Source organism: Rousettus aegyptiacus, unplaced genomic scaffold, assembly GCF_014176215.1.
Source record: "Rousettus aegyptiacus isolate mRouAeg1 unplaced genomic scaffold, mRouAeg1.p scaffold_m13_p_12, whole genome shotgun sequence".
NCBI lineage: Eukaryota > Metazoa > Chordata > Mammalia > Chiroptera > Pteropodidae > Rousettus > Rousettus aegyptiacus.
Genome location: NW_023416287.1, coordinates 74,352,780 through 74,378,420, shown reverse-complemented (window position 1 = coordinate 74,378,420; position 25,641 = coordinate 74,352,780). Strand labels below are relative to the sequence as shown.

The window sequence follows — 25,641 nt, the reverse complement described above, 5'->3', positions numbered from 1 at the left end:
ATGTTACAGGCTTAATAGATCATTTCTTTGCCCCATTTTTGGAATCTGCCATTTCTCCAAAGAACCCTGGTTACTTTCTATAGAATCATATTTAGAAACCAATATTTGTGCTCTAGCTGTGGTCATTGCCACTTGAATGTCATTGTTTCTAGGTCCTCTTAACTGACAGAGTGAGGAAATAGGTGTGTGTGTACACAGTGATACCTCCAATTCCATTCCAATACCACAGGGTCATTCTCCCCTTCCCCCACTTGCAATATTTTCCAGTCCCTTCCAGTGATGCGCTGGTGCACACTTAACAAACAGCTTTCCAGTGGTTTTAATACTCTGATTTGCAGCATATGCAGTTTCCATGGTGTAAAACTCTCTCCATGACCAGTTTTAAGCCACCACCATGAAATCACTGAACAAGAAGTTAGGAAGAGATGTGCACAACTGCTTCTCAGTTACTGGAGTGAGTCTGCTTAGCATATCACTGCTCTTTTTTCTAAGAGAAATGTGGCCCTCATTATCTTCAATTATAAACTGCTACCATAAATAACTGGGCGTATATATTTTTATTTTGTTGGAAGTGTATCTTCAGGGTAAATTCCTAGAAGTGAGATAGCTGGGTTAGAAGGTAAACACATACGCGGTTTGGTTAGATATTGTTGAATTTCCTACCCCTAAAGTTTGAGTCAGTTTTTATTCTCACCAGCAGTAGAGGAGAGTGGCTGCTTCCCACAGTTTTGTCAACAGATGTGTTGTCATACTTGTAAGTTTTCCCACTCTGATGGGTGAAAAACAGTATCTCAGTTAAGTTTCATTCACCTTTCTCTTGTTATAGATGAGGTTGTACATCTTCCTGTACATTGAAGGAACAGGTAAACACAGTAAATCATCTGTTCCTATCTCTTGTCCATTTTTTGGCCCTTTTCCATCAATTTAAAAAAATTATTTATATATTAGGGATATTATTATTATTATTATTATTATTATTATTTTATATATTAGGGATATTAGCCCTTCAGCTATGATTTTGCCAGAGTATTTTCGCTTATTGTCAGTTGTCTTTTTATGTTGTTTATTATTTTTGGGCTATGAAATATTTTTATTTTTAAATGTTCATATTTATTAATCTTTTCCTTTATTGTACTTGGATTTTAAGTCATAGTTAGAACGCTTTTTTAAATGTTTACTTTTAGTATTTGTATAGTTTCAGAGTTTTTGTTTTGTTTGAGATTTACCTTTCACCTTAAAATTATTTTTTAATTTATTTTTTAATTACAGTTGACACACGATGTTATATTAGTTTCAGGTATACAACATAGTGATTAGACATTATATACTTTAGGAAGCAATCAGCTTTTATGTTTTAACATATACTTGTTTGAGCCATTTTGATTTTATTCTTATGTGTGGGGTGGAGTTTAGGTCTATTTTTATGATTTTCTTTATGGCTGTCTCAGTACCACTTATGAAAAAAATCAATTTTTTCTCAATGATGCAAGTTGTTACCTCTAGCATATATTAAATTTACATGTCTACTTGGGTCTATTCCTGGATTTTATGTTCTATTCCAGTGGTCTGTTTGATTATGTACCAGTACTGTACTGTTTTAATTATGAAGGATTTATCATATGTTAAAATGTCTGGTAGAACTGATTTTTCCTCATAACTTTCATTTTCTCAGTATTTTCCTGCCTATTTTCACACCTTATATTTTCTGTAAGAACTTTGTTTAGCTAACTAAAAAGATAACTTGTTAGTACTTTTATTGGAATAATATTACAGTTATAATAAATTAACTAAGAATGACATTTTAATGACTTTGAGTCATCCTATCCAAGAAATAAAAATATCTTTTCATTTGTATTATATCATCTGCAAGTAGAAATGGTTTTCTTTCTTTCCAATTCTTAATGCTTCTAATAGATTTATCATCTCAAATTTGGTTAATACCTCTGGTATAAAAGAGTGGAAATAAGGCCATTCTTGTTTCCCATCCTACTGAAAATGCCTCTAGTGATTTCCTGTAAGAAAGATACTGACTTTAGGCATAAAGTGATTGTGTGTGTGTGTGTGTGTGTGTGTGTGTGTGATTATTTTTTTAAAATCATCTTTAAAAAGTACTGTCAATTTCTATTTTCTTGAGTTTCTTTTAAAATCTAGAGTGGGTATGGAATACTGCCAAGGGTTTTTTTGGCCTTGCATTACTTTCCTGTGGTTGCTGTAACAAATTACCACAAACTTGTTGGCTTAACAGAAATTTTTAGTCTGTTACAATTCTGGAGGCCAAAAGTTCAAAATCAGTATCACGGGGATGAAATTAAGGTGTCAGCAGGACTGTGCTCCCTCTGGAGACTCTAGGGGAGAATCTACTCCTCGTTGTTTCCAGCTTCTGGTGGCCGTTGGCATCTCTTGGCTTGTGCCCACATCACTGCAGTCTTGCCCATGGTTACGTGGCTTTTTCTCTTCTGTGTCAAATCTCCCTCTTCTTCTCTCTAATAAGAACATTCATGATTACATTTAGGGCCCACCCAGATCATCCAGGATAAGCTCCCCATTTTAGTATCTTTAATTTAATCATACCTGTAAAGACTTTTCCTTGTGATAAAATTCATGGTGTCCAGAGGTTACGATCTGGATACCTTTGAGATGTATTATTCAGCCTACCATAGGCATCTATGAAGAAAATCATTGTTTTTCTTCTTAGATTTATTAAAATGGTTTAGTAGGTTAATAAATATCCTAATATTGAACCAACTTTGCATTTCTAGAATAAAGCTCACTTAGTCATGATGTATTCTCAATGTGGTACTGGATTCTTTTGGCTAATATTTTAATGAGCACTTTTTGATTAGTATTCATAAGTGATACTGGTCCGTACCTTTCTATTTTATACCCTATCAATTTTAAGTACTGAGTTATATTTGCTTTATAAAATGAATTAGGACATTTTCTTTTCTTTCCAATCAGTTTATGGACCTTAGCAACACGATTTTTTCCCTCAGAAGTTTTGGTAGAATTACATTTTCCTATAAAAACATCTAGTCCTGTTGTTTTTTCTGTTTGATTATTCTCTGTTTTTATCTATGGACATTAGCCAATTGAAGCCTTCTATCTTGAATGGGGTTAATTTTGGTAAACTATATTTTCAGAATAGGCTAATCTGTTAATTTTTCTTTTATGTCTTCTACATTTAGAGTCAGAAAAATTTCTTACTTCAATTAAAAAATGTATACATATCCTATATTTTCTTCTTATGTGTTTATGATTTCCATGTTTAGATCTTTAATTCATCAGATTTATTTTAGAGTATGATAGTAGAAATGGCTCTATATTTAGTTTTTGGCAAAATGGACAATCATTGTCACCATAACATTTATTGAGTAACCTATCCCTGGCTTTCAGGTTTTAAATGCTTCCTTTATTATATATTAAATCCTCATGTAGATATCAGATAATTTCTGGACCGTTGTTTGTATTTTATTTACCTGATTAGTAGCACATTAAAATGGTTTTTTTTTTTTTACTTTAACTTTTTTATATGGTAGGGTAGGTCCTTACTCATTAATTATCTTTTTAACATTTTATGGCCTGTTTTATTTACTTACTTTTCTAGATGTGCTTTAGAATGAACTTAAATTTAAAAAGAAACCCCATTAGGATTTTGATTTTGATTGAAACTATTTTATCTTTATAGATTTCCTTGGGGACAAGGGAGTCTTTCCAACATTAGATTCCCCCATCTTGAACGAGGATATATTTCTAGTTATATTGAGATCTTTGTATTTTTTGTAACATTTCCAAATTTTCCTTCAAAAAGGTTTATTTTTAGGTACTTTATCAGTTCCGTTGACATACTGAATAGGATTTTGTATTTTAATTATGTTTTTGATGGTTATTGTTGACATATAAGAAAGCTATTGCTTTAAAAAAATATTTAATTCAGTTTCTAGCATTTCACTTAATATCTCTACTTTCCTAAGTAGACACTGGTATCGCCTAGAAATAATGACGATTTCTGATATTTTTGCCTCTGTCTGGAGTGAGAAAATGAGAAAGGTGTTATCCTGGACCTGACGGGCATTCACAGGACTTTAGAATTGTGCAAAACCAGTTTTTCTTTCAGTTTTTACTGTGGAAGCTTTGGCAGTGCCTGGGGGCAGTTTTGGTCTTCCTGTCCTTGCTAGGAGCCTGCCACAGGGTGGAGTCCTCAGCAGCTGTGACTTTGGCACAAATGTCAGAATCAGCCATTCTGTTTCCACTGGAGGTGGAACAGGGCACTGGCCAGGTTCCTGGAGTCCTACAAACACCCTCCTGATTTCTCCATGACTTGCTTCAGTTTCAGCCTCCACTGATTTGAGCTTAGGGTTTTCTGGGGCTTTGTTGGGAAAGTTTGTGGAATTTCTTCTATGTGGTGTGAGTTGAAATACTGGCTTCCGATATCTGTCCATCTAATTCCACCTGCTTCTTCTATCACAGAAATTCCTACAAATCTCCAGCTTCCTCATTGGGCCCTTCCCTATTTTCTATGGTTGCTATGGAGCATTTGTTGTTTTAGTGGGGCTTAGGAACAGATGAGAGAGAAAGGAAAAGACTTCAGATTATAAAAGGAATATAAGTATATTATAGAACATTTAGAAAATACAGAAACATGCTAAGACGAGAATCATTTTCAACACTTCAACATCCTTTAACCATTTTCTTTTTTCTAACATGGAGTTTTTGCATTACACAGTTCCTTTCTCAGGTTTTACTGTCAGTTAACATATTTTCAGTTGAGCGAAGCTGTCTTTTTAGTTGACCTGCTGATTTGACAGGAGGGACAGGTAGATGTGTGAAAATGTCAATTGTGGATCCAAGCTAGACACAGTTGGAGTGTCTGAGGGCTGTAGGGGTGAGAAGGCACACCGTGATTGTAGAACAAGGCTGGAGTGAGACCTGGGATGGGGTTTAATTCTTGCTTTCACAGCACCGAGAGGGCTTAAGGACAAAACCATTGTAGTGAGTTAGACTTTAGGCTTAGGTAAACATGGCTGAAAACACTGCCTGTAGTTTTCAAATCTCTCGCCGAATTATCTCTGACACATTTTCAACTGCTTCCTCAGATGACAGCATACTTATTTTTCAGCGGCTAACAGGCTACATTTATTTCACTGTTGTCTGCTTTTAATGAAGAAATTAACATGGTCCCTACACATAGGCCTTTTTGCTTATGTGGCTTGGTCTTGAAAATTTCAATGGTGTCTTCCTTCATTCCTTTAGTTTGCGAAGCATTTGACCAACTCAAAACACATTATCATTTGATCCTTCCAGTAATCCCTATTTTACAGTCTAGTAATTTAACACTAAGAAAGATTGAGCAATTATTAGTTCAAAGTCATATACCTTGGGCATAGCAGCATTGGAATTCAAACCCAAGTCAAGTGTAAAGCCTGGGGGTGTTCCATTTTGAATTGCAGAGAAATGGACTAAGTTAGATGTGCTTTTTGTCTTCCAATAAGAGAAGCCATGCAGTTGAGTGGTTTAAAAATACAGACTTTAGTCTGTCTCAAAACACAGTCTTTGATCCTTAGTTTCCTGTTCCATAAAATGAAGATAATAATGATACTTATGTGATGGAATTGTTATAAGAATTAAACAAGATAGTCCGTGTAAAATGCTTGGTATGCTATTTGGAGTACGGCAAGTAGTCAATATGTATTAGACCTAATTGTTAATGTTAATTAACAATAATTAATCCATATTTGCAGACAAGGCAAGTTTGATCCATTTGGTCTTACCTCCTTGGGTGAAAGAGGTAGGAAAGTAAGAAAGAAAGCTCACGGTTGAGAGCATAGGGAAGTAAAATGATGTCCTCCATCTTTATCTTGAGTCTACTCTTGTCATACAGCTTTTAATAAATAACAGAGATTTGGATAACAGTGGTGGAGACAGAAGTTCTTTCATTTTGGTTGAAGGAAGTGATAAGAACTCCTCTTCCTAGTGTTTTTCTCCAGCTGTAAAACATGTAAATTGCTCCTGTCTCCCTGTGTTTATAGAATATATTGTGTTCTAAAGTACAATACATGAATGCATCATATGCCCAGGGGTCAAATAAATGCAGCCTTTTATGTAATGCAAAGTCAGGCACCTCCTCCCCATTCTAGGGGGGCTCTCAGCTTCTAAAAAGGCATCAATACAAATTTGCATTTTTTATTCAGAATCAGAATCAGAAATGGAAACTATGGAGTGTCTTCTCTGTCCTCTTCTCCCTTGCCCTTTCCTAAGGGTCATTCTGTCACTACCCCATTCCTCTGTGTGCTCTAGTTCCATGTGCATGTCTCCTGCTTCTTGAAGCCAGCTCCTCTAGGCAGGAACCATGACTATTCTTTTGTCTTTTGTAATTTCCGTGGCAGCAATTCTCGGATGGCATTACAAGTCACTCAAGAGAAGTGTGAAAAATGGAGATTTCCTTCACCCCATGTTCAGAATGAGCAAGTCTGGTGTGGGAGTCTATTTCTGGATTCTATTCTGTTCCATTGATGTATTTGTCTATCTTCGGCTCAGTACAATACTTTTTGATTACTGTAACTTCATAGAAAATTTTAAAGTCAGGTGGTGATATGAATGCTACAGCTTTGTTCTTTTTGAAAAATTGTTTTGCAAAGAACTTAGACCCAGGTAACAATATAGTGGTTACCAGATGGAAGGAAGGGGTAGAAAAGGGTCAAAGGGTCAAATATATAATGGTGAAAGAAGATTTGACTTTGGGTGGTGATCGCATCATGCAATATACAGATGATGTATTATAGAATCATACACTTGAAACCTATATAATTTTATTAACTGATGTCAACCCAATAAAATTAATTTAAAAAGAGGAAAATTATTTTGCTTATTCTAGGTTCTTCATAATTTTACGTAAGTTTTGGGCTAACTTGCAAATTTTGACAGAAGAGACTTGAGATTTTGATGGTATTGTGTTGAGTCTATACATCAATTTGTAAAAAATTGAAAATTTTATAATATTTACTCTTTCAAACCACAAACATGGTATACATTTACCTTTATGTGGTCTTCCTTCATTTCTCTCAGCAATGCTTTGTAATTTTCAGCTAAGAAATCTTGTATAACCTCTTAAGTATTTATTCCTGAATATTTCATATCTTTTATGCCATTGTAAATGATGTATTATTATTATTAATATTTTTCCACTGGTGTGTAGAAATACAATTGATTTTTGTATATAGATCTTGTAAAATTTATTTATTAGCTCTAGTAATTTTTTGGTAAATTCCCTAGGATTTTTTATGTACACATTACACTCTCTGCAGATAAAGGCAGTTTTACTTTTTCCTTTCCAACATATGTGCACTTTATTTCTTTTTTTTTGTCTTATTTTTTTCCTTATGAGGAGGAAAGTGTTCAGTCTTTCACCATTAACTAGATTGGTAGCTGTAGGTGTTTTCATAGATGCCCTTTATCAGACTGAGGACATTGGTATTTTGTCTTTTCTTTTTCTTACTCTTTTGTTTTTTTATCAACTTAGATATGAGTTTATCAATTTTATTAAACTTTTCAAAAGACTACTTTTTCATTTCATTTGTTTTCTTTATTGTGTGCTCATTTCTATTTCATTGTGTTCCTCTATTTTTCTTCCCCTCCTCCTACTTAGTAGAGATTTAATTTTTCTTCTTTTCCTAGCTCCATAAAGTGAAAGCTTAGGTCACTAATTTCTTATTTGAATACTACTTACTTCTTCTCTTTTCCAATGACCCTAGCTGAGTCTCTCTTTTCTACCTCATTTATTATACATTTTCTCTATATAATCTTATGTACTGTTTCAGTCTCTAATTTTTCTTGTGCATACACGTTTGTTTCATGTCCATGACCTTTACCGAATCCCTAAATGAATGAGAGGCTGGTTCCCTCATTGTAAGAGCTCTGGCTTTGTAACCTTTTTATTTCCTTGCCTGTAGTTGGTATACGATTAACAGATTTTTCTCAAGCACTATTTAGGTGGAAACTCTAATGAGCGATAAAGATTGTGTATAATCAAGATACTTTTTAAGCAGTTAAATAATTTTTAAAAAGATGTTAACTAGTGACACAAAATAACATATAATAAAAACCAAGTGAGAGGAATAGACATTAAACATTCCACATTCAGAAGAAGGAGAAGAGACTACAGGGCAAATTATTTGAGGTAGACTTCAAGGAGGAAATGGGATTTGAACTGGCCCTGAATCAGAGGTGGGATTTAAGTGAAGAGCAAGAGACGCAATTCCCACTGCGAGTAAAGCATGTGCAAAAGGTCCTGGGGTAGAAATGCGCACCGTCTGTTTGGAGGACATGAGAGAGACCAGTGTGGGAGAAGCTGGGGAAGAGAAGTAAGATATGTGTAGAGGGCTCTGATTACCAAGCCGAAAATACAGGAGTTGCGTGCTTGGCACAGTTACTTCTGGTGGCAGATCTATGATGCTATCTTGGTGCTTGCGCAGTCTTCTTTCCTCTTTGGCCCTTGTGTTCTGGCTTCTGCCAGTCAGAGTTTACTGCTCATATGCTCTGAGAAACATAGGAAGGAGTTTCCAAGCCAAATCCTCCACAACTTTGAACTTGGCCTTGGACACTCTTAGATTTCTCTTGGGGGATTCCATTCCTGGTTGCCTTCCGTAGCCCAGTCCGTCCTCTGAAACAGCAATTCTGGCTTTTTAAGGTTGGCAGCCAAGAAGCCTGGTGATTTATTTGGTTTGTTTCTAGGAAACCCTTATTTAGCTCCACCCTTCTTGTGAAGCTCAAAGAGTTTCTGCACCCTTAATTATGATAAAGGAACTAGCCTTTTCCAAATGAGTATCATAAAACAAAGAACCCAAATGTCTTTCGCTGGGAAGAGCAAAGCACTTCTGTCTGCAAACCAACATGGATATTAACCTTCTGTACCTCTTTATCCACTCAGGAGTCTTTGTTTTCATTTTCTAATGCATCTGGCTGGAAACAGAATAGACATTTTCATACTACAGAATTTTACTGTAGTTAAGCAGGGTTTTTTTGGGTGTGCGTTCAGGAGTGGTCCTAGACGTGGAAGAAGCTGCAGGCACTTGTAGTAGAGCTGGGACAGCAAGGCTACTCACATGGAAGACACGGAGCAGCAAATTCAGAAGCTGGCACGGGAGCTCCTCAGAGAAGGCTTCCAGAAAACCTGGCTGTGGAGAGGCTGGCTTTGGATTCAGAGTTGTCAGTAGAGTTGCTACTTAGCACTTGCATTTCAGGGGGCAGTAAGTAGCCTACCTGGCTGAGACAGAAGAGCATGTTTGGAGGGCACAGGTAGAGAAATGAAGCTTTGGTGGAGGCCGTTTCTTTAGGCTTGCCAGGGCTTTGATCTATGCTCAAACAACAGCCAGTACCCATGGAATTAAATATATTTCTTACTTAGATTTATGTATATGCCAAGGTTTAAAATTTATTATAAAATCCATTTTTAATAATGCAGTGAGTTGTGGTCAGTTTAGTTAACGAGTGCCATGTTGGAATTAGCCTCAGACTTTGTCCTGCTGGGTTTCTTTGGGAACCCTGTCTGCTCAGACAGGCGGTGACAAGAGACAGCAAATGTAAGAGGAATTTTGCTACTTCCATGTCCAGGGCTGGGTAGAGAGGCACCTTCAGGTGCCTCTGCTCACACTCAAGAGTCACACCCCCTTCTGCAGACTGGGGGCGGGGAAGGCATTGTCTGCCTTGGCTAGGCTGGGGGTGAGGGGCTTCAAAACTCCCAGGAACTGCCCAGAAGCAGCCTAACCAATCTCTTCTGGGGACTGAAGTCTGAATCAGGAAACCAGAATAGATGACCCTTTGGGGATATTCTTTAGAGCTCTGAGTTGTTGGTTTGGGAGGTGAGGGGACTTTGATTTTTAAAGCATGCTGCATCTGGAGCTAACACTTTGAGAGACTTAGGCAACTTCCTCCACCCTCAGAGCACATAGCAGAATGGAATCGGAATAAACTGCTAATTTAAAATTCAAAGGAAAATTTCTTTTTTCAAGCTGGGGCCACCGACCATGCCAAGCATGCTGGCTGCCAGGCTTCCCTCTGTGCTTTTCAGTGGGAAGCCGGCCTCCCTGTCCCACTTCTGAGGACCGGCTCTTGGCTCAGCGCTGCTTGCCCTTTGCAGCCATGCTCTCCACCTCAGACAGGGCTTATTGATTGTGGGAAGAGACATTGCAGTCCAGTTCTGTGACAAGTTCAAAGACAAAATGAACATTGTATAGCCCCTGGTTGAAATGGACCTGTGGTGTGAGTTCCCGCCCAGCAGGATGAAGGAGCACTCTTCGGAAGGCTGGAGTGGGTGCCTGGTCTTGGCCCGATTTAGGGCATGGATGGGGGCCCTGACAGGAGCCTGAACCCAGCCAACTCCCTCATCCATGTACCTCTCAATCCTCTGTCACTTCCTTCCTGTTTTGTGGCCCTTTGGTTTCATAATTTTAGAAACTCTTCCACAGCTACTTGCGTTCTTACTTCTTCTATTTCGTTAGTTTTGGTCACATACGTCTTGGAGGTAATGTTTCAGGAACTTCTCATTGTTGGCTTCCCCTGTCTCTTCAGGCTTTGGGGCTTCCTGATATAACAGTGCTGTTGTTGTTATTTTTTTGCCAGAGTCTGGACATCCTCAGCACCATCGGCTATGACAGCATCATCCAACATCTGAACAATGGCCGCAAGAATTGCAAAGAGTTCGAAGACTTTTTAAAAGAAAGGTATATGTTGTTTCCTCTCCGGAGACAGAAAGGAGGACAAAATGCTCCTACACAAACAAGGAACAATTACTATTTGGTTTTAATGGTTCACAAGACTCTCGTCTGTAGGTTATGGAATAATTCCCAGGAAGTAAATGATGTCTCTGTCCTAAAGTTCTTAGAAACCAATTGGAAAGAGAAGATTTAGGAATGAAACAGCAAACAAAGTATAATGAAACATTAAGTTGTGTGATACCCATAATACTGAAAGACCTCACAGGAAAGGGAGATTGTGGAGCAGTGGCCAGAAAAAAGCGGTGGGGGGGGGGTGGTGGTGGTGGTGGTAGTGGTGGTGAGTGCTTCCTGGGGGAGGAGAACCTTGAAGTGGCCTGGGAGGGTGAGGCAGATTTGATGGGTAGGGGGGTATCCAGGCAGCTCGGAGATGAAAATGAAAATGACCCATGTGGTGAGTGGGGAGCAGAGCCTGATTCAGAGACCACTGCGGGTAAGAGAGCAGTGACGAAGATACAGGCCACGTCACAGGCGCTCCAGAGGGCAGCAGAGCTTGGCGGTAGGGAGAACTGGCTCAGTTTAGAGTATTTCCTCCCCTTTCCTTTTGTTTTCTTTCTTTTCTTTTCTTCTCTCTTTTTTTCTTTTTTTTCTCTCTTCCTTCCTTCCTTCCTTCCTTCCTTCCTTCCTTCCTTCCTTCCTTCCTTCCTTCCTTCCTTCCTTCCTTTTTTGATACATAAGATGTATTTTTTAAAATTCTATACTTCACGCGGTGAGTTAGTTTTGTGGAAATCTTATCCATCCGAATACTTCCATTTCCCAGTGATTCTAGATGCAGGAGTGCTTTAGGGGGATTTTTTGCCAAAGATCCAGGACATTGCTGGGACCCGAACTAATTATCAGGTTCTATTTGTCAGGCAGTGAGCTCGAGAGAGATGCAGACATCAAAGTGTTTTCGATCAAGTCCCTTTATTTTCTGCTCAAGTAGGTAACATCGAGCTCTCAGTGCTACCCACCCTTGGATGCTGAGGCTGCTCTGCTTGAACTGACTCAGGAGTCCAGGGCAGCTGTGCATTTTCGGGGCAGAGAAAGATCTGTCTACTGCCAGGCTCCACGGAGCCGGTCACTGCCCTTCATCCTTTGAGGGAACGGTCTCTCTTTTCTACCTGAGCTGGATAAAGGTGGTGACACGAAATTACAGCTTTCCTTTATCTGGAGAAGCACTAGAAGCAGGCTTCCTTCTTTCTTCCACAAAGCTCTGACAAAGTAGCAAGCAAGCAAGAGTTGTGCAACTTTGCAGGAGGAAGAGGCTGCAGGACATCTCTTGCTTTTATGTTCCTTCTCCTGCTAGAGCTTTTATACGTTTTCTCCTGGGAATGAAATAGCCTAACCATATACCCACAAAGGAGGTGTTGACTAATGATTGAAGCTTCTGCTGCCCAGGCAGGACCACCCAAGGGTCCCCTGACACAATGGGATGGTTATATAAATCAGAGGTGTCCACATCTTTTTAATGTAACCCTCAGTGAGAAATACATTTTACACTGCTGCCCAGGACGCATATGCATAAAACAGAAGTTTAATAAAACATTACTACCCTATAATTTTTTTCAGTTCTACTTAGTTAAAAAATGCTGTTCATAACCCATTGAATTGATTTATAATTCCCAAGTGCACCATGACCCAGAAGTTGAACAACACAAGTCCAAATAGAACCCATAAGCTAAGATCTCACTTTAAAAATATTTCATAAAAATATATGGGAAAGAAGTCCACGGCTATGCTACCCTGGACACGCCCAATCTCATCTGATCTCGGAAGCTAAGCAGGGTCAGGCCTGGTTAGTACTTGGATGGAAGACCACTGAGGAAGACCAGGTGCTTTAGGCATCAAAAAATAAAAAATAAGGATTATAAACTGACAAGGTCTTTGTAATCTGTGAGGTCAACCAAGATTTGCCTTGCCTAAAAATAAATATGTGTGTGTGTGTGTGTATATATATATATATATATATATATATATATATACACATGCATATATATATATATACACACATGCATATATATATATACATGCAGATTAAATATTATGACTGTATTTCTACTGTATGATAATTGTTCTGTAGGAATTTCATATCAAAGGAAACCAGCCCCATGTGCTGCGATTTTGAGGATGAATCTGCTGACATTAAGTCAGAGTGTCAGATATGTATGTAGGCCCTGAGTGTGGAGATTTGAGGCCCCTGAGCAAGTGGCCTGCCTGATCTTTGGGCTTCCTTTCCTGGTGGTGTGCTTTGCCGGCAGAGGGCTGCTGTCACTGAGGAGAGGACGTGTCCTGTTCAGGGATGATCCATGTAAAGAAGTGCAGTCCTCTTCAGGTTGTAGGGATCCAGGCTTTCCTCTTGCTCTGGTCAGAGTGGGGTGCTTGTGAGACCTGGGACTCAGTCTGTTGAGTCTGGACCATACTCTAATGTTGCTGAAATATTCTTCTTGGGCCTTGAGCATTATTTTACTGAACTGCCATACATTTCATGTGGAACCCTGGCATATTTATATGGGATATGAGGCAAAACACACATAAACCCAGGGGCAAAGATAATAGCAGTTTGTCGTATATTTATTATTTTGAGTTTATCAAGTATAATACACATATGTTTATAACATTTGTATGATAAGAGGCTCAATGTGCCCTGTATCCTAGTTTTGGGGTGTCCCCACACAAAGTGTCAAAATCCTACCCTGGACCTCTCTGGAATGTCTGGCAGCTCAACCTGCCCAGGAGCAGCAAGGGGAGGGGCAGATACTATATCTCCAGGGCAAGCTCCCTCCCCCACTCTCCCCTGGAAGGAACTCAGGACTATACCCCTCCGTGCCACATTTTACCTCTCTTATGGAAACCAGGAAGTATCCTTTTCCTTGGTTGTCCCCAGATGAATTGCAGTCAATCCATTTACACTCATTTGGAGACAGATAAAACAGTCACCCTTATGCAAGGTGTAGTGTCAGATGCTGCTCTGGAGTGGGCAGGAATGCTGTCTCCAAATGAATTTGCTGGAAGCTGAGACCTACAAGGGATGCAGAGTACTGGAATAGAGCCCAGTTACATGGGTGTTCCAATCCTGGCTTCCTTACTAGCCAATGGTGATATAATCAAGGGCCTAGACCTTTCTCCTTGTCAGTTTCCTCCTCTGTAAAATGAAGAGATTGTATCAGATGTTTTGTAAGATCCCCCTGGATATAACAACATGGTTCTTCTCAAGGAATTTGTAATTGAGTCAAGGTGCTGTGATTGACATATACAATAAAAATGAGTGTAACATCTAAGTGTCTGATTTTATAATGGAGGGATTTCATCTTATTTGCCCATGCTGACTTTGGGGATACCTGGAGCACTGAGTTGAGGATCATCCTGAGGCCGCTTTCAGGGTTGGTGGAAAAGGCCAAATCTGACAATATTCGCTGTGGGGTCACTGAAGGGGAAACTGCACACGGAGTAGTATTTCTGATCTGGGAATTTGAATAGAGGACAGATAACAGTGAGCTGGAATTTTCAAGGAGGGCTTTGTGAAAAAAGTGCTTAGAGAAGCAGACGTTTCTCTTCTGTTTTCTCTGCTGTTTTGTGCATTTTCATTGCGGCCCTCCTTACTTGTTAATGAAATAGAGTATTAGTTTACATCTTGCCACCAGGTTATGAGCTCGTCTAGGCAGGTCTCATGTTTCAGTCATCTCTGTGTCCTCTATACATAGGAGATGATTAATAAATGACAAATTGATGACCAGATGAGATGGAAATTTTGGAGAGGTGGTAGGAGGGTGATCTAGGTAAAGGCTTACCTATCCCGGGTGATTTTTGCAAAGTCCTAGTGATTCCTTCATTGGCTACAGGCCTCTGGACTTCACTTCTTCCCATTTGCTGGGGAGACATCTTCTCAGTCTCATGGTGGTTCCCCTGATTTCATGAGGATGAGGCTGTAGGTTCACTTCCGTTAAAGCTCTTTCTTTCTCCCAAGAGCACACCAGTATGCTTGCTGGAACTCATTACTTACCAGGTTCTAGGACTTTCCATGGGGATCAGATGCTGCCAATGGTGTGTTCAGATTCATGATGTCTTAAGGTCAGAAGAAAGGGATTCATTAACTTCTCTTCCTGGAAACCACAAAATATTATTGAGAAATCTTAATGAATATAATTCTGAAAGGAGAAAACACGTGCACATTTTAAATACACACACACACACACATTTTAATGAAAATGGTCTTAACATCTTTTTGCATGTGAAAGTATTAAATTGCCATTGTAGAGTGTCATAAGATTTTACGTAAATACAGTAATCCCCCCTTATCTGTGGTTTCACTTTCTGTGATTTCAGTTACCCATGGTCAACCACAGTTCAAAAATATTAAATGGGAAATTCCAGAAATAAACAACTTATAAGTTTTATGTTGCACGCTATTCTGAATAGAGTGAGGAACTCTCACGTTGCCCCCCTTTGCTTGCCTGGGATGTGAACTATCCCTTTGTTTAGTATATCCATGCTGTATATACTCCCTACCTGTTAGTTGCTTAGTAGCCATCTCGGTTATCTACTATTGTGGTATTGCGGTGCTCATGTTCAAGTAACCCTTGTTTTACGTAATAATGGCCCCAAAGCACAAGAGTAGTGATGCTGGTGATTAAGCTATGCCAAAGAGACACTGTAAAGTGCTTCCTTTAAGTGAAAAGGTTATGTATATATAGGAAAAAACTTGATATATATTGGATTCAGTACTATCTGTGATTTTAGGCATCACTGATGGTCTCAGAATATGTTTCTCATGGATAAGGGGGGACTCTACTGTATGGTGAACAGAGATGGAGAAAGATAGAAGTAGTTTCTAAGGAGTTAAACAGTCTCCTTTCTTAAAATTAGAGTCACTTTTAGTTGCGCTTCACTTTATATTATCAGGAGCCAGCAAAAATCTTAGAAATAGAATCCAAGAGTAAAGGCTCAAGAAAAAACAGGATTCTTGCTGAAACTACAGTTGTGAAGGAAAGCACAATATAAGGTCAGAAGGACCTGAAGAAGAATGCACTCGCATAGTCTCAGAGCAAATAGATAGAGTTGCCCACAGTGCCTGGGGCAAGATGACCTCAAATGACACTACAACTGTGCGAAAGTACCTTGGCCAAAAAAAAAAAAAGACAGCAGGGAGGGAGAGATAGAGGGCGGCAGAGAACGTGGGTGGGAGGTAAAGAGGGAGGGAGGAAGGGGAAGGAGGAACTGTGAGGTCGAAAAGAGCAAAAAACCCAGAGCCCATAACTCAACAGAGAGACAAAGCCAGCCTAACATCTGGGTAACTGATCCCAAATGCAAAATTTACCAAAAGGAACAGTAATAAAAGTATTCAGAGATATAATCCAGGAAAATTTTCAAGAAATGAAGAACTAAATGGATCTGAAGGGTACACTATAAACCAGGAAACCCTGATGGGCAGTAATCAATATTGAGTATGATTACATAAGAATCAACATTAACATGCCTCCTGGTTAAGTTATTGAATTAAAGAAAGACCTCTTCAAGTGTCCAGGAAGGGAAAAACAAACCATTTGGGCAGGGAAGAATCATCATGGCCCTAAGCTTCTCTACAATGACAGAAACCAGTGAAGAAAGTTCAGCAGAGTTCTGAGAGAGAGAGTTTAAGAACATTCCTTATACCAGCAAGGTTGTCATTCAGATATAAAGGCAACAGATAAATAGTCTCAAATATGAAAGAATTCAGGAAATACTGACACCTCCCTCCTGCCCCAAAGCTGCTTGGCAAAAGACCACAAAGTGATGGTATTCTGCCAGCCAAGAAGTGAACTAAAACGCAAATTTTAGAGATGGATGAGCTATGGTAACAGAACTGGTGGTGAACATCAAATCTATTTTAATAAATAGTTAAGACTAAACAACCAGGGGGGATTGTGATTAGAGAACAGCGTGTGTTATAAACACAAATAAAATAAAAATAATGTACACAACAATATTAAGGAGGAGGTGGAAGTCCAATAGTGCTAATAATCTCATCCTTTCCCAGTGCGCTAACATCTAGAACTGTCCAAAACGGAAACAAGTAGTTAAAATATCTTAGTGTCTCAATCCCCTTAATTATTTTCATAACCTTTTTTAACCTCAAAAGGATCTTTTAGGAATTAATTTTTTTTTGTAGTGAAGAAACAGTTACTGGAAATTCAGCAATTCATTCAGCTTTAGTTTAGTTTCCTTTTCTGTGAAATTCAAAGAAAATCAGGCTTGAAACTATTTATAAAGAGCATATAGAGTATGGTCTCATTCTTTTAAAATTGTTTACACCTTATCTATCTGTCCATCCATCTTATTTGCATACTTGCATAAAGAAATGTCCATTGCAATCATTACCAAAAGTTAATACTAATTCTTTTTAGTTGATAGAATTTGAGACAGTTTGTTGCTTTCTTCTTTGTATTTTTTTTTTTTGGCTTATTTTTTGAATAATGAGCATTATCATTAATAAATGACAGAATGGGAGAAACTTTGTAACATATGTAAGGATAAGTATTCATATTCATAACATATAAAGAACAACTAAATAATAGGAAAAAGGCAAAACAGTTTAAAAATTGGGATAATATGAACAGGTAACTTATCGAGGAACTACAGATGTCCAATAAACACAAAATGATGTACAACCACACTAGAAATCAGGGAAATGCAAATTAAAATGAGATTCTTTTTTTAGAACTTCTTTCCTTAGACTAGTAACAATTTAAAAATATTGTTAATATCCAGTGTGGGTGAGGGCTTCTGGGCATGGGAGTTCTTATATACTTTTGTTTGAAGTATAAATTGAAAGGGCTTTATTGGAGGGCAATTTGATACCCCTTTTCCAAAATTTAAAATACCTATCCCTTTGATCTAGTAAACCCACTTTCTCAGAAGTTCTGTTCTAGAGAGACACTCTCAGAGATGCCTGTGGATGTCTGTGCCTAACAATATTCATTTAGCTCTTTTCTGGTGGTAGTGAAAAATGAAACAAAAAGGGACCCTGAGCTATGAAACGTCCATGTTACGGACATGGTGGATCTGTATTACTGATAAGGAAAGTTCTGTACAATGTGCTATTAAGTGAAGAACAGAATAGCAAACAATGGAATGATCTCAATTATGTAACCATAAGAAATTGTGTATATGTGTCTATGTGAGATATAGGTATGTAAATGCAGAGAGAAAGAACAGGAGAGATCCATAGCAAGCTTAATAGTGGCTACTCTTGGGGACAAAAGTGTGGTCAGGGAAGAGCATGAAGAAAGACTTCATGTTTTAGTCCACGTAACTTTGTATTGTTTAAATCTCTTGCAGCGAGAATTTTTTATTGTGTAATTTTATTTTTAATTTGAAGAAAAAATGTGGGGTAGACAAGCCTAAAGCCCCATAACTTGATAGTATGGTTTCAAAATAGTATGGCTGGGGCTGTGACACGAAATGGAGATGGTGAGAAAGAGCTAAGGGGAGAGGAACAAAGGGTAGACGAGGGGATCGTTTAGCGCTGTAGACAGACTCGTGCCACACTGAATAACGATCGGTTGTTTTAGTGAGACATGATGACTCATTGGTAGTTTGGTTATGCATTGAAATTGATTGTGAATGAGGAACTCTATAGGATGGTAAAAAGGTATGCTTAGAGAAGAAGGGAGGAGGGGTGAGTCTCAGGAGTGCTGTTGACGGAAATATCTTTTATTACACTAAAAAAAAATATATCCATATCTCCTTAGACCATAGTTTTGAAAATTTAGTCTGTAATGTACTAGTCTATGCTGGTCAGGGGGCCATGCTCGGTTTTGCTGTAATGTTCATGCTAGGGACTTCCAGCTGGAGAAGACCGCCTTAGAGATGGAGGCCACTGGTCTTTTTACAGTTGTTCCCTGTTATGGAGAGGGAGTTTTGCATTTCGGAGAATGATGTTATGTGGTGTCTATTGTTAAAGGTGCAGTTTTGCCTTCCAGGCTAGTGCCATGTGTCTTAATTAAGAGTCAGCCCTGAGAAGAACTCATAACCCTCTCTTCCATCCCCCCAGGGCATCGATTGAAGAGAAATATGGCAAAGATCTGCTCAGCCTCTCCAGGAAGAAGCCATGTGGACAGTCTGAGATCAAGTAGGTGCTGTGTTTCTCTCTCATTTCCATGGTGGCTTATACTGCCAGGAGTCCCTAATCACTTCAGCAGACAGAGCTGGCCAGCAGTGTAAAGTGTGTTTCAGGAAAACAAATTTTAATCGTTTTTTTCCCCCTTATTTTCAATTGTGAAAAATATGGAAAAATAGAAAGAAGGTTAACATGAGCTATGAAGCCACAACTCATTATTAATATTTTCTAAAATTTCCTTGAAGTCCTTTTCTATGTATACTTTTTTTTTTTAAGTATAATTTCCACTTTTTTTTCCCCTGAGAATATTTCTTTAGTTCTTAAGGACTTAGCTCCTTTCACAGGCTTTGGTGGAGTTTGTGGGGCAGCACCCACGGGTCTAAATCAGGGTGAGGATGTTCAGTCTTCTGGGCTTCACGAGAGCAATTCCTAACTACTTTGCCATGAATGGCACAACTCATACAGAAATGTAGTTTCACATACAGCTTGGGAAGCACATAGGTGTCGAAGACATTTGCTTTGGAAATGTCCCTAACGGCTGCGGTCTCTCTATGTTTCGAATGACAAAATTCTTAATGGCCTCGTCCTTCGGCACACATCAGGCTCAGTTGGTGCAACAAATAGGCAGCAAGTGGTCGAGGACCTTTTTGGCATGACCGTTGTTCCTTCTTTTCTTGGTCATCTTGGAAGTGAGGACCCAAGAGAACTATGTATACTTTTTCATAGGTTGGATTATATTACACATAATTTTACACTAGAAATTTAATGGAGAGGTTTCCACGTGCGTGTATACGTGCATAGTTTGTGATAACTACAAGAGACTGGCTTTGCACCATTTTATAATTCTCACCACCAGTGTGAGATTTCTATACCACAATTATTTATTCTCACATCATCTATTGATACTCAGAAGACACGGAGATGGACAGACATGGTGCCTATCTGAGGGACACATTCTTTCATGGACAGAATTGGCTTCACAGGCAGTCCTACAGGAACTGGCACTTAAAAAGGCTTCGTAATGGTTTTCATGCTCTTTGCCATCGCCATTTTGAAATTCTTAGTAATTTATAAACAAGGGATCCTACATTTTCATTTTGCAGTGGACTTCAAAAATTATATAGCCAGTCCTACTCATAGGAAAATTTCTAGATTCCTTCTCCAAAACAAGCTTGTTGATGGAGGCTTGGAAGAAATCATTCAGGCAGACCTTTGCAGGCCTCTGCAGACTTAATCATATCACACACTGACCTGGGTACTGCTTGGCTATGCTAGTAGAGACAGCTTCATAGACGCCCTGAGGTCTGTGTCCCCTCAGAGGTCCGAATGGGAGCAGACAAGACATTGCCTTTCCTTTTCTCTTACACGCACGCGCGCGCGCGCACACACACACACACACACACATGCGCACATGCATGCATGCACACAAATACACTTCTACCAGACTGCAAAATACTGGATTATTGAAAAGGAGGAAAATATTGGGAGATATTTAAAATATTAATATACATAAGCCTAATAATTTGTTACCCTCAGACATAGAACATTAGTACAAGGAGAACTTGTTTATCGATCTCTTGATTATATTATATTATATTTTATTTTTTTATATTTTATTTTTATGTTTTAAATAAAAACTTTAAAAACACACTGAAAAGTAAAAAGATAAACAGAATGAATGGCTATTTCCCAACCATCTAGATTTAACAATTCACATTTTTTTGTATTTTTTAATATTTCCTTAATATAATTTTTTTTGAAAGTGTTTAAATTTAAACACTTTAAACTTGAACCTAGAATTAGCAATTTCTCTAAGTTTACTTGGTTCCTTTTAGTGATTAATTGTAGAGATGGAACTCTGAATTTTAGCATTGGTCATTGTTATAGAGATGTCCCTGTTTCTAGACCTTTTCAGGGGACAGATTTTAAAAGCAAGAGTTTATATTAACATTTCCAATTCTGATTTAACTTTACAGAGTTTTGCTTAATTTCCTTAATTTTATACTTATTTCCTCTTGCACTGAAAATCTTGGTTCTTGACAATATTAGCATATTTGTTTTATATGACAACATATATTTAAATGTATTAGAGTAATAATTTTGCTGCTAACAATAAAACTTCTGAATGAAATTTAACATTTGTTTGCAATTCTTTTTGATCTTAGAACACTCACTCAGAACACTGTGTTCTAAAGTCATTTGAAATTTTATTTTCTCTATGCGAATATGTAACAAATTAATTTCATATTAGCTTCATTTCAGTTGGTTTTACATTTTAAGGATTGTTTTCTTTTCCCTGTTTGACTTAGTTTTATTTTTCAAGTATGTAAAACATTTACATGTTCACTGGTTAAAATTGCATAGGCTTAGATGAGTTGCATTGTCATTCCAGCAGGGTTTACATAATTTCAAGGAAGATTAGTGGGTCAGTGACCAAAAGGCAAAAAAGAAAAAACAAAGAACAACAACAATAAAAACCCAATTTGTTTATTATTATTATTATTATTATTATTATTATTATTATTATTATTATTTAAAAAGCACAGGTTATTTGGGAAAATATCCAAAAACTTTTGAGGTGATGTGATGGAAGATAGCCATATTCTCTCACATAGTACTTCTTGGGAAAGATATTTAGAAGAATGAGTCTGATCCAAAATGGCATTTCTTATATTTTTACACATTTGATTCGTAATTTAGTAAATTCATAGAAATTCTAGCACTGTTCTCTTCTGTTTTGTGATAAAAGACATACCTCAAAGAAGAAGATGCAACAGGATATGAGACCTGAAGACTGTTGCCAAGGTTGATGTGAAAGGCCATTTAAGTGACTTCTGTTTTTGTCACCTTCAGGATGATCTTTAGGAAAGTACCCTAGATGAGAGTACATGGCTTTACTTATCCATGAACTAGGCTGGTATTTTTATGACAAAGGGACCATAACTCCTATATTATCATTGGGGGAATTGAAGCATGAAGAATTTTTGGCATCTTGCTCAACCTAGATAGACAGAAGAATTTATGATGCTTATGCCTAGAATTGAGAGAGAAAGAGGAAGCTGGACCAGGGAAGTCTCGATCTGCTGTTTTCTCAAGTTCATGGTCAAAGATGGGTTTATAGGCTCTAAGTTAAGACTTGGGCAGAGAGAAGCATGCAATGGTGTTATAATAAGGTTGTACAGCGGTTTCCAGAGCTGAAATTATATATGTGCTTGTTTTTTAGTACCCTGAAGCGGGCCCTTGAAGTCTTCAAGCAGCGTAAGTGATTCTTTAAAAAAGTGTTTTCTGTCTTTGGCAAGCTCTGTGTCTGTCATCAAAGGTGGGTTTTAATTTGAACAGCAATCTCATTGGGTGAAATAAATAAATAAATAAAGCAACACCTAAGGTGAGAAATAGCTCTGCAGAGTTGAAATGAGCTGAAGAACCCACCACACCTGTACATAAGAATGCGTGTTTGACTTCCTTAGAGCAGTGGTTTTCACACTTGAAGCCCAGAGTGAGGCCCTGGCACTTTGTTTTTCAAGGGGTCCTGTCCATTTCTAATATTACTCAGAAACCACCTTTAAGGCTTTCTGTTCTTCAGAATACTTGGTGCTCCCAAAGTAAGGATTCTTCCAAGGAATAGTATGTACACGTGCTTAAAGTGTTTCTGTAGCCAGGTAAGTGGTTTTAGACCTTTGTAAAGGTTGGCTAGATAAATATTCATCTTAGCTTTTCCATAGAAGGTGGCCTCTGTCCTTTTTCATCAATGAATAAATTTCTTGGGGTATGGACAGTATCTTTTCATATTTCTTATATGGACCACAATGCCAACCGTGGTATGGCTCAATGGAACCCCAGCATAGGCTGGGTCTCCGAAGCATATATATTTGCCGTTACTCTACTTGTTTTCTTTTTTTTTTCAACAAGTAGTTTCATTTTCTTATTAAAATAATAAATATTTATATTAAAAATTCAGATGAGACAACTATATATGAAGAAGATAGTCAACACCCAAATTTTCACTTCTTAGTGCTAAGCAGTTATTGGTAAATATGCCTCCAATATTTTTATTCAACACACACACACACACACACATATGTATCTATTCATATAAATCAATACAATTATATCATGGCAGTGCTTCAGAATCTGTGCAGTGGGGTATATGTTGTAAAATTATTTTTAAGATGAAAAATATCAGGTTTTAATCATGCTAGCAATTTGGTATATCTTTCCAGACCTTTTTTCTATGCATTTACAACTCTCAGTCTCTCTCTCCCAGTCTCTAATTGTAGACATACACACATGTACAGGCATTTTTTATAAATGAGAGTATACCATACATATTTCTCTATAATTTGGTTTTTGTTTAATAATATATCATAGACATCTTTCCATTTAGTTCATATGGATCTGCCTTATTCTTTTAGATGTAAAATTTTTGATTCTACAGAATGCCAATTTTCTTCCAGAAATGTTGTGCTGATTTTTTTTCCCCGCCAACAGTGCTGTTTTTCCCTGTGCTTGCCAATACTACGAATTTTCATGCTTTTTAAATTTTGCCAAACTGAAAGGTAAAAAATAATCTGTCTCTGGGTTTTAAAGTTTTGCATTTTAAAAATAATTTTAATGCTGAATATATTTTCAATCTTTATTGACTATTTAGCAATCTTTTTTAAATTTCATGTTCTATAAACAACTTTTAATTTTGGAATATATATATATCTATTTCTTTTGATTTGTGAAAACTCTGTTAATACAGCAATTTACTCTGTTACACAAATTACAAATATTTTTCCAATTTTCATGTATCTTCTAACCTTGTTCATATTATTTTGACACACACAGCTTAAAAAAATTTCTTTTAGATCAGATCTGTTATTTTTTCAAATTTAATGCCATGCATCAGTTTGTTTTCTTAGAATGAGTAAGATAAACATTTTAGTATTTCTATTATAAAGATAAGTAGTGCTCACTGCAAAGAGCTTAGAAACTGCGGGGGAAAATCAATAATAATCTTTCTATCCAGAGATAACGATTGGTAACCAAAATTTTGGTGTACGATTTTCTTAAAAATGCTCAGACACATGAGGTATTACAGATCCTTAGAAGGCATCTAATGAGAAATAAGGATCAGATTTGCAATTATAGTGAGTTTGGTAAGGGTTAAGGACAGTTAATGGTAGGAGGCTAAGTTAAAGATCTGCTAGGCTTGGTCTTGGTGGCCAGGGCAATGCTGGGCACATGGACAAGCTCAATAAATGTTGGTGGCCAACTGCAGTTGGTTAATTTAACCACTTGATCCATATTTTGTATATATTTTAAGGTGTTGTACAGTTTGTGTATTTGAATTTGGATGCATGAAGATCTTGTTTATTTATTTTTTTAAAATTCTTTTTGCAGAAGTAGACAACGTGGCACAATGCCACATTCAGCTTGCACAGACTCTAAGAGAAGAGGCCAAGAAGATAGAAGAATTCAGGGAAAAGCAAAAGCTACAACAGAAAAAGGTTGGGTTTGCATATACATTAATGCCTTTCTTCCAACAGAAAACTCCAGGCTTGCTTTTTCATTAAACTTTGTGGCTCAACTCCCACTCTGTTGCAGCCTTGCTCTTCTTTTAACCTACAAGATTATTTATTGGGGAACTGTGTGGGGATTCCATCTAGATGGTTATACCTCTGTGCCCACTTACGCCCAGGCAAGTTCTTTTTTTAACTCTCGCACAATTCAGGGAACTAGTCTGCTTTCCTCTTCTTTTCATATCTGTTACCGCTATTCAAACACTGACTAGAAAGGGGAACCCCTCTTTGTTCAGTAGAGTCTAGCACATCCAAGCTGGCGGGATTCCAGGTCAGTCTCTTCTTGGATGAGGCAGTAAGAGAAGGGTAAGGAGTGGAGGAGACACTCTCCATGGAGACCATAATGTAGTCCAACTTCCTTATTTTACAAACAGGGAAACTGTGGCCCTGGGAAGCCCAAGTTATTTTTATCTTCAAAGCAGATGTGCATAGGCCCTTTTTCATTGACGGGATTTATTCTGGCCAACTACATGGAAGGAGATGGGAGTGAGCAAGTTAACAAAACTGGAAAACATTTGGAAAGTTACAAGGATCAAGTGTTACTTAGACTAGACAAACCACTGTTCTAACTCCCTTCTATTTTATTCCTAAAAGACTTGTATATTCTGGTTGGCCTGGCAGCCAAGTAGAGGGCCCTTCCAGAATTTCTTTTTCATATCTGGTCTTCATGGCTGGAACTCAGCTTCATATGTGGGAAAAGCCCTTCCCTATCTGGATCCAAAGATTTCCACTCAGGTCTCTACAGACAGCTCTACATGGACTTTTTGGAAACCTTTCTTCATCCTGACCCTTTACTGTCCCAAGGTCATTGTCCGCAGTGTGTATCCAATAAACAGTCAGATATTAAGGCTGATGCTACCCACACCTCAATCTCAGCAACTTTGCCTGTGGTTCTAAGTCAGTTTATTCCAGGGCTTAGTGGCCACTTGGCATTTGGAGTGGGCAGCAGCATCTTAAGAGCCTGACTGCTTTACCTCTATTGTCATTTTTTTTTTTTTTTTTTACAATATCTGTGCCTCTTACTAGGCAGGAAGGGTGGAAACTAACATTTAAGGAACACCATATCAAGTGCTTTCACTCAAAATCAAGCTTTATTTACCAGGTCTGAAAGGTCCATCTGGCCAAAAGTATTTTTCAGAGCTGAAACAATATGTATATTGCACCCACCCACTGGATGGTCAAACTCTTTTTGGCTAACGTTGCTAGCCCTGCCCACCTTTCTAGAGGAATTACA

The 25,641-nt window shown here is 37.9% G+C and overlaps 1 protein-coding gene and 2 pseudogenes across 1 annotated transcript in view; 2 read left to right on the top strand and 1 right to left on the bottom strand.

Annotated features, from left to right (window-relative positions):
* Window positions 1-25,641, top strand: part of PSTPIP2 (proline-serine-threonine phosphatase interacting protein 2) — a 67,008-nt gene that overhangs the window by 23,367 nt on the left and 18,000 nt on the right. The window contains exons 2-5 of the mRNA XM_016147790.2: window positions 10,615-10,715; window positions 18,778-18,855; window positions 22,067-22,101; window positions 24,229-24,335. Of these exons, the coding sequence (XP_016003276.1) occupies window positions 10,615-10,715; window positions 18,778-18,855; window positions 22,067-22,101; window positions 24,229-24,335 (321 nt within the window). The remainder of the gene's footprint in view (window positions 1-10,614; window positions 10,716-18,777; window positions 18,856-22,066; window positions 22,102-24,228; window positions 24,336-25,641) is intronic.
* LOC118610289 lies at window positions 12,474-12,592 on the top strand (annotated as a pseudogene).
* On the bottom strand, window positions 19,096-19,525 carry LOC107512337 (annotated as a pseudogene).